Source organism: Manacus candei, unplaced genomic scaffold (assembly GCF_025592945.1).
Source record: "Manacus candei isolate 608988 ecotype Guabito, Panama unplaced genomic scaffold, ASM2559294v1 h1tg000071l, whole genome shotgun sequence".
Taxonomy (NCBI): domain Eukaryota; kingdom Metazoa; phylum Chordata; class Aves; order Passeriformes; family Pipridae; genus Manacus; species Manacus candei.
Genome location: NW_026138119.1, coordinates 5,184,084 through 5,195,402, shown reverse-complemented (window position 1 = coordinate 5,195,402; position 11,319 = coordinate 5,184,084). Strand labels below are relative to the sequence as shown.

Below are 11,319 nucleotides of genomic sequence, written 5' to 3'. Positions count from 1 at the left end.
GTGAGAGGTGCTCCCTGCCAGGGTGCAGGAAGGAACTGGGCTGCAGGTTGGTGACTGGGGATGCTCTAAGGTAGGTTTGGTGGCACTGTGGGGTCGGGGACTCCCCCCCAACTTGCAGTGAATGTTTGGGGCTGGGTGTGTGAAGCCTGAGGGAGACAAGCCAGGCTACAGCCCTGGCTGTGGGACAGGAGGGGGACAGGCCGCCAGACAGCCCCACGGGGCAGAGGTGCCATCTGCCCTGCTGCAAAAGGGCATCCTTGCCCACCATGAGGCTGGGCTGAGCCCGAGTCTGCAGGGACTCATGGGGCAGAGGGATGCACTGGATAGTCCCACTGTCCTGTGTGGGGGTCATGAGATGGGTAACCCCCGACGTCCCCCAGACACAGGGGCTGGGGGGAGCAGGGCTGGTGCTGGTGAGGTGCTGGGGGTGCAGGAGGTGCTCAGCCCTCGGTGCACAGCCTCACCTGGAGCCGGCTCTTGGCTGTGGCTGCTCCCTGGGTCCCGCTGCGGGGGAGTTGAGTAAGAGCAGAGCATCCCTCCGGAGCAGCCATGAGCTCAGCACTCCACTTCGAGGGGAGCCAGGAAACTCTCTGCACGCTCAGCCAGCGCTCCCGGCCAAGGGCTGCCTGTCCCGGCCAAGGCTGCCTGTCCCAGCCCATGTCCTGGCTCCGGCTTTGTCTGTACTTTGAGTGGCTGTTTGCTCCCTGTTCCTGGGGCAGCTGTGCTGGTGACCCCCTCCAGAGTCCCTTGACCCCCCAGCCGCGTTGCGGACCCCCATTCCAGGGGGGCCCTTTGCCTCGCAGAGGGGGAATTTGCTTCCTTGGGGTCCCTTTCGCAGCTGTCTCTTCCCCCCTGCTGGGGGTTTGGCAGGGTTTCCCCACAGGTGCTCAGCTGCGAGCCCCCATGTCCTGCCCTAACCCTCGGCTCCCCCGGCAGAGCGGGGTCTCTCTGAGCCGGGGTGGGGGGGTCAGGGGGCCTGGCCAGTGTTTCTGACAATCCTATGGGCTGTAGGATCCGCTTCCCAATCCCTGCATCCCCATCCTGACATCCTCCAGCTCCCACCCACCTCCCTGCCGCGTCGCTGGCTCCAAAAGTCCGGTTTTTCCTCCCTCCCAGAAGTTGAACGCTGGCGGAGCAGGTCCGCAGCTGCGGGCGGCTGGGCGTTCCCTGACCGGGGTCCCGGCTCCGTCCCCGCCGCGTGTGGCCCCTTCCACGCCGTGTCCCTCCCTAGTGCGGGGACAGTGCCCGGGGGGGTCTGTGGGAAGGACCAGGACAAGGACTGAAGGGGTGTCCCTGGCACCGGAGGGTCTCCCCCACAATGCCACCCCACGGAGGGGTGTTCGTGGGTCTCTGGCTGCTGCTGACCCCCAGTCTTGCTGAGAGCCCCCCCAGCACAGGGTGGGCCACTCTTGCCTTCGTCTTTGATGTCACTGGCTCCATGTACGACGACCTGGTGCAGGTGATGGACGGAGCCTCCCGCATCCTGGAGCGGACGCTCAGCAGGAGCACGAAGCCCATCAGCAACTACGCTCTGGTCCCCTTCCATGACCCAGGTACGTCTGGGACAGGGTGAAGACACGTGTCCTGCTGGGGATGGGGCTGTGGGGAGCTAGGGTGTGGCTCTGGCTGGATTTGGGGCTGAAGTGTGCACTTCCCAAGTGCTTGTACGATCCCTTCTCTGTGTTTTTAATGCCTTGGTGGTTGCTGTGGTGGGGATGGCAGTACAAGATGAGCTGCAGGTCAAGGGCATGGAGCTGGGCTAGGGCTTCTGTTCCCATGCCACTCTATGGGCACAGGGTGAGCTGTTTCCAATGCAGTATTCCCAGGGATGCTGGCACCCACTGGTGGGTTGCTCTTCCACTTCCATCCTATTCCAATCTCCCTGGTCTAATTGTAGTGGGGGTATTTCTGTACAAGTCCATGATGTGCTTCCAGGGCATGTCAATAAAAGCACCACTCCCTGAGAGGTTTTGGCAATTCACTGCCCCACCAGAATAATTTCTTTCTGTCCCTGTCTTTGCCTTGGGCTTTTTGTGCACAGAGCCCCAACCTCCTACAAGGAGAGCAGAACCCAGGCTTTATTTTCAGCAGAAACACTGGACTGAATGAAAACCACTGGAGCCAGACAAGGAAGGAGGCAGAGGCCGTGAATGGGTTTCTGCACTGTTTTTCTGGGAGCCTCCCTCAGCAGAAAAGGGTGCTGGGTTTGCAGCTCACCCTTGCTGGGATCCCCTGTTGTGTTGGGAGAAATTCCCAGGCACGGGAATGGTCTGCCCGAATGGTCACAGTACGGGCACGTGGCTGGTCTGCCCAAATCCATTTCTCACCTGGTGCCAAGCCAGGGTAGATGCTGAACCCTGAGTCTCACAAGTGTTTGAGCTGGGGTGGGTGCTCAGGAGCACTGGCAGTGCAGGTGGCACAGGAGGAGGCTGGTGCTGAGGGTGGTGTTGGTGTGTTTGCAGAGGTGGGACCCGCCACCCTCACCACGGACCCCCAGCTCTTCCAGCAGCGCCTGCGGGAGCTCCATGTCCAGGTAGGCATCCTCAGCCCCACGGCTGTGCCAGGCCTGGCTCTGGCCCGTGGCACTTGGTGGGAAGCCTGGCTTTTCATGGTGGTGGGTTCCAGGAGCAATCTCTGCATCCCCTGGGGAGAGTGGTAGGGTCTCAGGGCTGAGCCAGGCTGCCAGGGTCTTGCATTCCCAGTTCACAGCTCTTGTCCTGAAGGGAGATGGTCTCCCCAGGAGAGTTTGCACAGACTCTCTGTGGAAGCAAAAAATCTATTCTCTTAGAAGCACTGCTTGAAAAATGAATTTTTAAATATTTTTTTAAAGTGATTTCATCTGTTTTCTGCCAGATGAAATTCTCCTCAGGAGTTTAATCCTGCTTTATCCATCCCCATTCCTGCTCTGCCTCCTGTGCATTGCTAAATCCCTGTGGCTTTTCCCTTCAGATGCAGCTGGTTTGGCAGGAGGTGTAACACTGTGGCTGCAAGTGGTTTCCCAGCCCTTTGGGGTGCCAAGCCCTGGGGAAGTGGGAGCTGGTCCTTACTGTGCCCCTGCACTTCCCTGGGGTGGCTGGTTCTGCTGCCAGGGCAGGTGAGGGGCTGGGTGGGCACAAATGTTCCTGATAAAGGTCTTTGTGGGAAACCAGTGGCTTCTGTGAGCCTGGATCCCCCAGCTGGTGGTTTAAACACCACTGGAGCTGAGAGAGGGATGGGTCCATGTAATCCTGCGTGTCCCTGCAGTTCCATCACGCTGCTTTGGGCTGACTCCAGCAAACTGGTGTAGTTCCTCCCCGTGAGCAGACGTTGGGTGGGATCCTGCCGGGAGCCCAGCAGGGAAGGACTGAGCACTGGGTGGCTGTGCCACGTCCGTTTTGTGCCACAGGGTGGAGGGGACTGCCCGGAGATGAGCGTGGGAGCCATCAGGCTGGCTGTGGAGATCTCACATCCCGGCTCCTTTGTCTACGTCTTCTCCGACGCTCGGGCCAAGGACTACGAGCAGCAGGAGGAGCTGCTGAGGCTGCTGCAGCACAAGCAGACCCAGGTGAGAGGTGCTGCCCACCAGGCTCCAGCTTGGGGGGACACTGCAGCAGCGCATCAGTGAAACACAGTGACAACCCCCGCTGTGCCGCCTGGTGGTGAGGGGGATTTTCCATTCCCTGGGTGACTCAATGTACTGGGATGCTGGTGGATGCTGGTTCTGTCCCCTCCCTGGGCTGGTGGTTGTGTGGGATGCCACAGGGACCGTTGCTGTGGCAGGTGGTGTTCGTGCTGACGGGGGACTGCGGGGACAGGAGCCACCCCGGGTACCGCGTGTACGAGCGCATCGCTGCCACCAGCTCCGGGCAGATCTTCCACCTGGACAAGCAGCAGGTGACAGAGGTGAGTGGGGGTCCCTGCTCCCACACGGAGTGGCTGAAGGGTGTGTGGTCCAGCCCAGGTAGCTGAGCTCTTGTGTTCTGCCTGTGGTGAATCCTTGTGCCCAAGGCACCCCCAGATTGCTCTGGGAGCCCCACTTCAGTCTGAAGCTGGGGTGGGGGCTGGAGAAGGCTGCCTGTGGAATCCTTGGGATGAACTGATCTTCCAGCCCCTGACGAAGGAAAGTGTCTGCCTGGGGCTGAGGCTGAAGCTGTGGCACTCCTGGCAATAACAACTACACCAAATTACAGGGGGGGCTCAACCAGGGCCAGTACCTCCAGCCCACCTGTCCCTGAGCCCCCTTGTGCTGGCACCAGATGGACCCCACAGGGGCTGCTCCCTTGCCTGGGTGCTGTTTTGCAGCTGTGCCTGAGATTGTGACCTGGTGCAACACAGCCCTGCTCCCAACATGACTCTGAAATGGCCATGCCTGTCAGTGAGGGGGGATCCAGGTTAATTCTCCCCCATGTGCCTCCAGGTGTTGAAGTGGGTGGAGGAGGCCATCCAGGCTTCCAAGGTCCACCTGTTGTCCACGGACCATGAGGATGGTGGGGAGCACACGTGGCCTGTCCCCTTTGACCCCAGCCTGAGGGAGGTCACCATCTCCCTGAGCGGCCCTGCCCCAGGGATCAAGGTCTGGGATCCAGCAGGTAGGAGCACAGGGGAAAGTGATGACAGGGGGTGATGCTTTGCCTTCCAGAGAGACCTCAGGTCAGGACAAGCAGAAAGGGGTTCATCAAACCCTGCCCTGAAAACTCAAATAAAAATCCCTCAGTAAACAGCAAGGGATTGTTGTTTACAACATCTCCAGGGATGGCTTTGCCTTTGGCTTTAAGGGGGGTTTCCCTGCTGTCCTGGCTGTGAGCTGTGGTGGGCTCTGCACTACCCTGAGCCCTTAGGGAGGGGGCTCCTGGCTGCTGCAGGGACCAGGGGATGGATTTGGGTTGCCCAACCCAGAGGTTCCCTTACTATTGCAGGAAAGGTCCTGGAGACAGGCCAAGGTCTGAAGGAACTTCTCAGCATCCCCAACTCAGCCATGGTGGTGGCTGTGGAGCCCTATGAGCCAGGGACGTGGCTGGTCACGGTAGGCTGGTGGCAGACCCTGCACATCCTCTGCCTTTCCCTGATGGATATTTAGCTGGCCAGACTTTTCCAGGTGTCAGCTTTCCCCATCCATCTCCAGACAGGCAGAGGATGTGTGAGCAGGCTGGAAGGGGCCAGCTGCCACCTCCTCCCTTCCCATCACCTTTCCCTTTCCCTGCCCTCAGCACGTGCCTCTCAATCTGCTTCCAGACCCGGAGCAGTGGCCGCCACTCACTGAGGATCACGGGCATCAGCAACATTAATTTCCAAGCCAGCTTCTCCTCCCAGCCGGACTTTGACGCCAGCCAGCCTGGAGAGCAGCCGGTGCAGGGTGAGGCTGGTGCTGCCCAGGGGGCTGGGTGCTGCACCTGGGCATCTCACAGCCAGGAGTGTGGTTGGTTGCTTTTTCCCCTCCCTGCTTTCCAGGTCTGCCCATCTCCGTGGTGGTGAACTGCACCGGTCTGAGGCCGCCTGGGCGCCTGCAGGAGATCGAGCTCTTCAACACCTCTGGCCATGCCCTGCTCTCACTGCCCATGTGGCCCCTCTCCAACTCCTCCTCGGGGCAGCTATGGGTGGGTTCACCTCTCCGTGTCCCCCCAGGTGACTTTCTGCTGAAGGTGAAGGGTGAAGATGCCCAGGGCCACCCCCTGCACCGCCTCTCTGGGGTCACCTACACCAGTGTGGTCCCTGGTGAGTGGAACACACGCTCCCCACAGGTGCTGAGTGGGGACCAGAGATTCCAACACTGCCTCTGCTTTGATTTCTCCCTGGGTATTTTTTATTCTGCTTCCCAAGGGCAGCTCCCAGTGAGCTCCTGAGGGGTGTTACATGTCTGCATATCCCCAAACGCTTCCAGGTCTGCCCAAAGTGGACATCTCCAGCAAGATCCAGGCTTACAACCGTGAGCCACAGCTGATCTCCTGCTCTGCACGGAGTGAGATCCCTTTCCGCCTGAAGCTCAACCGAGGCAGGGTGCAGCTCAGGGAAGAGCAGCTCTTCAGGTGAGCATTTGGTATGGCCCCATGAGCTCCATGAGGGACCCACGTGGGCAGGAACAGCCCCTGAGCTGTGTGGGCTGGGGGGATGCTCTGTGCTGCCTGCAAGCTCTGAGCATCTCAAAAGGAAAATTCCGAGGGACATGTCTGCAGGCAGCGTGGGTGTGCCCCTTTGCCTGACTCAGATGGATTAGGTTTGGGATGGTGGCATGGCAGTCCCAAGGTATGGGGGTGCCCCACCTTTTCACCTCTCCCTGTTTGTAGGCGTTCAGGGAACATCAGCTGGCTGATCCCTGCAGTGTCCAAGAGCGATGAAGGGTTTTACGAGTGCACGGCCACGAGCAAGATCGGGGTGACACAGGCTCGTGCCTACGTCTCTGTGTCAGGTGGGGGCTGCTTGTGCCAAGCCTTGGTGCCCTCTCTGTGTCTGTGGCTGGGCACAGGCTCCTTTCACCCTGGTGTCCCGTGTTTGCAGAGCCGCCACCGCGTCTCATTGCCCCAGACAACATCACGGCTTCGCCGGGCCAAGACGTGGTCATGTCCTGCCTGGTTCTGGGGGATGTGCCCTACAACCTGACGTGGAGCTGGGATGGGAAGTCGGCTCAGCCAGGGGATGGCCGGACCCGGCTGCTGCAGAACCGCTCTCTGGAGATCAGCCGCGTGCGGCCGGGGGACGGGGGCCTGTACGAGTGCGTGGCACACAACGCCCACGGCACTGCCACCGCCTCCCTCTGGCTCTTCATCCAGGGTAGGCTTTGCCCCCTGTGGGACGCTGGCCCAGGTGATATTTTGCCCCATGGGTGGGTAGTGAATGGCACCCAGGGGCTGAGCCCTGCTCCCACCCCGTGCAGAGGCGCCATGGGTGAAGGTGGGCCCCAGCCCCCAGCGTTTCAGGAGGGGCCAGGAACTGCATCTGAACTGCACGGCCGGGGGCCACCCCCCACCCCACACCACCTGGAAGCGCTGGGGCTGGGCAGTGGAGCAGGACGAGAGGTAACCTGTGGGGACCTGGGTGCCTCCATCCTCCCTGTCCCATGGGGATGATGCTTCCCTTCCAGGGATGTATGGGCTGAGGGAGAGTGGCTTGGGGCTGCCATAGCTCCAGAGAGAGGGAGGCATTGCAGTATCCCAGGCACCTGAGATGCTTGGCATGCTGCTGGCCTTCATATATTTATTTTTAAGCTGTCCTGCCTTATCCAGGTCACTGTCCCCACCAAGGGGACTCACAGTGCTTTGCACACATGGTGTGTGCTCAAGTCTCAAAACATTCCTTGTAGTTCTTAATTTCTTCTGCTTTTGCCTTCCACCTCCTGCCTGTGTCAGGCTGTGAGTTCTGGAGTGGACTTTGGGGAAGGCTTTTTGACTCAGGAGATGAAAAAGCCCAATTCTCAGTGCTTTTTCCTGGTTCAGAGCAAAGTCTTTCCCTGCAGCAGCTGACAGAGCTGGCTCTAAGTGCTGACCCACATCCATCACATGCCCAGCACTTGCCACGTGTGAGGATGGCCTGAAGCCCACTCATTTATATCAACACATCTTCCATCATCTCTGCTTTCACAGGGCTCATTTCTCCCTCTCTCTCCCTGTTTGCCACAGGGTTTTTAGGGATGCTGAGGGTACCCTGCACATCAAGGCTGCTGTCCCAGAGGATGCAGGGAATTACAGCTGCTATGCTGGCAGCACACTGGGCTGGGATGAGCAAGTCATCACCCTGGAGTTCACTGGTACCTGCTCCCTGCTGACCAGCAGCACAGCTGGAATGGGGCTGTGTGTGATGGAGGGTGTTGGGGGCAGCAGCACAGCTGGAATGGGGCTGTGTGTGATGGAGGGTGTTGGGGGCAGCAGCACAGCTGGAATGGGGCTGTGTGTGATGGAGGGTGTTGGGGGCAGCAGCACAGCTGGAATGGGACTGTGTGTGATGGAGGGTGTTGGGAGCAGCACAGCTGGAATGGGGCTGTGTGTGATGGAGGGTGTTGGGGAGCAGCACAGCTGGAATGGGGCTGTGTGTGATGGAGGGTGTTGGGGGCAGCACAACTGGAATGGGGCTGTGTGTGATGGAGGGTGCCCCAGGGTTCCATGGCTGGAGACCAAAGCCTTCTCTCCCTGTGGCACAGAGCCTCCCACCATCCTGGCAGTGACACCCAGCCTGAAGGTGCTAGTGGGAGAAGACGTGACCCTGGAGTGCTGGGTTTCGGGGGCACCCCCACCCCACATAGTGTGGTACAAAGGTGAGATTGGGAGGAGCTGGGGAGCAGATCCCCTCCACGCACTGGGGTCCCCTGGCCCGGTACTGGGAGGGACCCACAGGGGCACTCGGGGTGCTGATGTGGGTGCTGATGTGGGGGTCTCTGGGCAGGTGAGCAGGCGATGGCAACGTTCCCAGCCGGCACCCAGCGTGCCATCCTGAGGCTGCAGGAGGTGCGGGAGGAGGACGCGGGGCAGTTCATCTGCGAGGCTCTCAGCGAGGCCGGCGTCGCCTTCGACAGCACCCAGCTGGACGTGGGCTGTAAGCCTCTGCCCTCCTGTTCAGTTCAGCTCCCACTTGCTGCTTCCCAAGTCTCTTCTTGCTGCCGCCTCCCGGATTTCCCAGCAGGGGGGTGTTAGTGCTCGGTACAAGCAGGCAGAAGCCTGGCAGGATTTCTAAGAGTTGGGAGGATGGAAGAGTTTCAGCAAGTGACAGAAGCCAGTGCAGTTGTTACTGTATGGGGACATGATGGCTTGGGACCCAGCTGGGGATGCAAAGTGCAATCGGTGGGATTAGGCAGAGGTAGGGCCTGACTTCTCTGTGTCTGAAAATCAAGGTACTCTGACCGTTGCTCAGGGCTTTCCACCACAGGGAGAAGAGATGGAAGAGCATAGGGAGGAGGAGGGAAGGCTCTGAGCTGCAGGCAGTAGGGATAAAAGCAGTTAAAGATGGAAAAGTGCAAGAGGTTTTGCTGAGTGTAACTGAAAGGGAGAGAAACTGCAGTGGCTCTGACAGCTTTGGAAAAGCCTCAAATGCTTTAGGTCAGTCTCGTAACTTGTGAGGGCACCTGGCTCATGGGTTTTGCAGTCCCATCCCTTCTCCAGGCTTGGCTGTGCTCAGAGTGGGAAGCTGGTATGCTGGACCTGCCTGAGCCCCTTTTCCACTGCTCTCTCCTCCAGCTGCCCCTCACTTTCCCGAGCCCCTGGGTGACATGGAGGTCACAGCTGGGGAAAGTGTGACCCTGCTGTGCCACGCCGAGGGATCTCCCCCGCCACGCGTCACCTGGTCCCGGCAGGATGGGAAGCCTGTGGAGGGCTGGCAGGGACCACGGGGGGATTCCAGCCAGCTGGAGGCTGCCAAGCTCCTCATCGACAGTAAGAGCTGAGCATGCACACGTTTATTTGTATTTTTAACTTGTGCAACTTTAACTGTGCTGCAACAGCCTGCAAGCCTCCAGTGCCACCGAGTCTGTCCTCCTTTGGAGGTGGTGGGAGGGAAGGGGAGGGTGGTGTCACCCATCCCAGAGCTCGCTTGGGACTCTCCAGCCCCATCAGGCTCAGGCTTGTCCCCACTGTGCCCCAGGTGCCTCACTGGATGACCAAGCCATCTACATTTGTGAAGCCCAGAACGAGTTTGGGAAAATCCAAGCGGAGGTCAAGCTCACAGTCACTGGACACGGTTTGCTTTTCCATGCTTTGGTTGGTGTATCGATCCCGGCTGTGCTGGCAGTGAGTGGCAGACTGGAGCAACCACGTCTGCACTGGAGCCAGCTGTTGGGAATGCTAAACAAACCCCAGGGCAGGGTTTGGGTAATGCCCTTGTATCTCTTTGACTTAATACGCTGACATGTGCTTGAACCCAAACTGCAGCGAATATCCCCAAATTCCTGGGGGAGATAAATGTCTGCCTTGTGCAGAGCCAGGATCTGGACCCTGGAAAAAAGGTGATCCAGATCCGCTCTCCTGGGTGTTCCTGGCCAGTTTATCACCAATTAATATTGTTTCCCTTTCCCCTCTTTCAAGCAGCCCCAGAAATAGCTCTTGCATCCCCTGTGGTCCACGCGCTCCCAGGCCAGCCTGTGTCACTGCCCTGTGTGATCCTGGCTGGGAGGCCACTCCCAGCCCGCCGCTGGCTGAAGGATGGACAAACGGTGAGGTTTCCATGCCTGCTGGGGTGGTGGGTGGGTGAGTGGGCAGCTGCCCTGCAGCAGGGGCTTTGCTGCAGGATGGCTGTCACAACCTGCCAGGCCGAAGCTGCTGGTGAAAGATGCCCGGGGAGCGTTTGTGTTGGGAGGGTAACGTGGCTTTATCACCACACCAGGATGTTCTGTTGCTCAAGGATCAGTTTTTAGATGTGCCCTAAAGGCACAGCGATAAGGTGGTGTTTGACCCCTTGACTGTCCTGCTCTCTGCATGTGCCCAGGTAGCCCCAAGTGACCACTACTCCATCCGGGCTGATGGTAGCCTGCACATGGACCAGGCATCCCAGGGGGATGCAGGGAGGTACACCTGTGAGGTGACCAACGCCCTCGGCTCACACAGGCAGGACGTGTCCCTCGTCATCCACGGTGAGTGACAGGGTGCTGGGTGTCTGAGCACCACTCTGTGGAGATCTGGCCCTGACCATGCAGGGTGAGGTGCTTCTCTTCCTTCCCAGTTCCTCCCAGCATTGAGCTTGGCCCTGTCCTTGTCACTGCCACCGAGGGAGAGGCTGTCACCCTGCGGTGCAATGCCACTGGTGTGCCCCCCCCTACGGTCACCTGGGCCAAGGTAGGTGACAGAGACAGGCGGGCTGCTGTCCCTCTGCCACCCAGCTTTGGGTCACCCTGGGTGCTGTGTTTGAGGGTAGTGTAGCTCTCTAGTGTGGCTGTGGGTGCCTGGAGAGTTGGCACCAGGTATCCTGGGAAGCTGGGACCAGGACATGGCTTGCTCTGATGGGTCCAGAGCCCTCTTCTTGCCCTTGGGCTGCTCAGCTCATGGGACAGTCTTTGCTGTCTTCCTCCCCTCCCTTCCCTTCCCTCTGCAGGGCACAGAGCCCATTTTGCTGAGTCCACAATACCACCTTGACCCTGATGGGACCCTCCTGATCCCTTCACCCTCCCCTGGGGACGCTGGGACCTACTTCTGCACAGCTACCAACGCCGCAGGTTTCTCCAGCCAGGAGATGCAGCTCTCCATCAGCAGTGAGTGCCCAGGACTGCTCCAGAGGGGACTGGCTGGGAGAGCATGACCTGGGAACACTCATGGCTTCCTTGGAGCACCTATCGAGGTTCCAGATGGGTTTGCAGGATGGGAAGAGAAGCGATGAGGGCTGTGGGGCACCTGAGGTGTCCCTGCACCAGCTGTGCTCCCTCTCCATCCA

The 11,319-nt window shown here is 59.6% G+C and overlaps 1 protein-coding gene across 1 annotated transcript in view; it reads left to right on the top strand.

Annotated features, from left to right (window-relative positions):
• The first annotated feature begins 1,184 nt into the window (after positions 1-1,184).
• The window catches only part of HMCN2 (hemicentin 2), a 35,290-nt gene continuing 25,155 nt past the window's right edge, over positions 1,185-11,319 (top strand). The window contains exons 1-21 of the mRNA XM_051807825.1: positions 1,185-1,553; positions 2,463-2,533; positions 3,386-3,544; positions 3,760-3,882; positions 4,397-4,568; positions 4,896-5,002; positions 5,212-5,332; positions 5,428-5,691; positions 5,858-6,002; positions 6,261-6,382; positions 6,472-6,744; positions 6,848-6,989; positions 7,590-7,717; positions 8,108-8,221; positions 8,350-8,499; positions 9,138-9,332; positions 9,541-9,636; positions 9,984-10,108; positions 10,381-10,525; positions 10,615-10,727; positions 10,984-11,140. Coding sequence (XP_051663785.1) covers positions 1,319-1,553; positions 2,463-2,533; positions 3,386-3,544; positions 3,760-3,882; positions 4,397-4,568; positions 4,896-5,002; positions 5,212-5,332; positions 5,428-5,691; positions 5,858-6,002; positions 6,261-6,382; positions 6,472-6,744; positions 6,848-6,989; positions 7,590-7,717; positions 8,108-8,221; positions 8,350-8,499; positions 9,138-9,332; positions 9,541-9,636; positions 9,984-10,108; positions 10,381-10,525; positions 10,615-10,727; positions 10,984-11,140 — 3,157 coding nt within the window. The 5' untranslated portion in view covers positions 1,185-1,318. The remainder of the gene's footprint in view (positions 1,554-2,462; positions 2,534-3,385; positions 3,545-3,759; positions 3,883-4,396; positions 4,569-4,895; positions 5,003-5,211; positions 5,333-5,427; positions 5,692-5,857; positions 6,003-6,260; positions 6,383-6,471; positions 6,745-6,847; positions 6,990-7,589; positions 7,718-8,107; positions 8,222-8,349; positions 8,500-9,137; positions 9,333-9,540; positions 9,637-9,983; positions 10,109-10,380; positions 10,526-10,614; positions 10,728-10,983; positions 11,141-11,319) is intronic.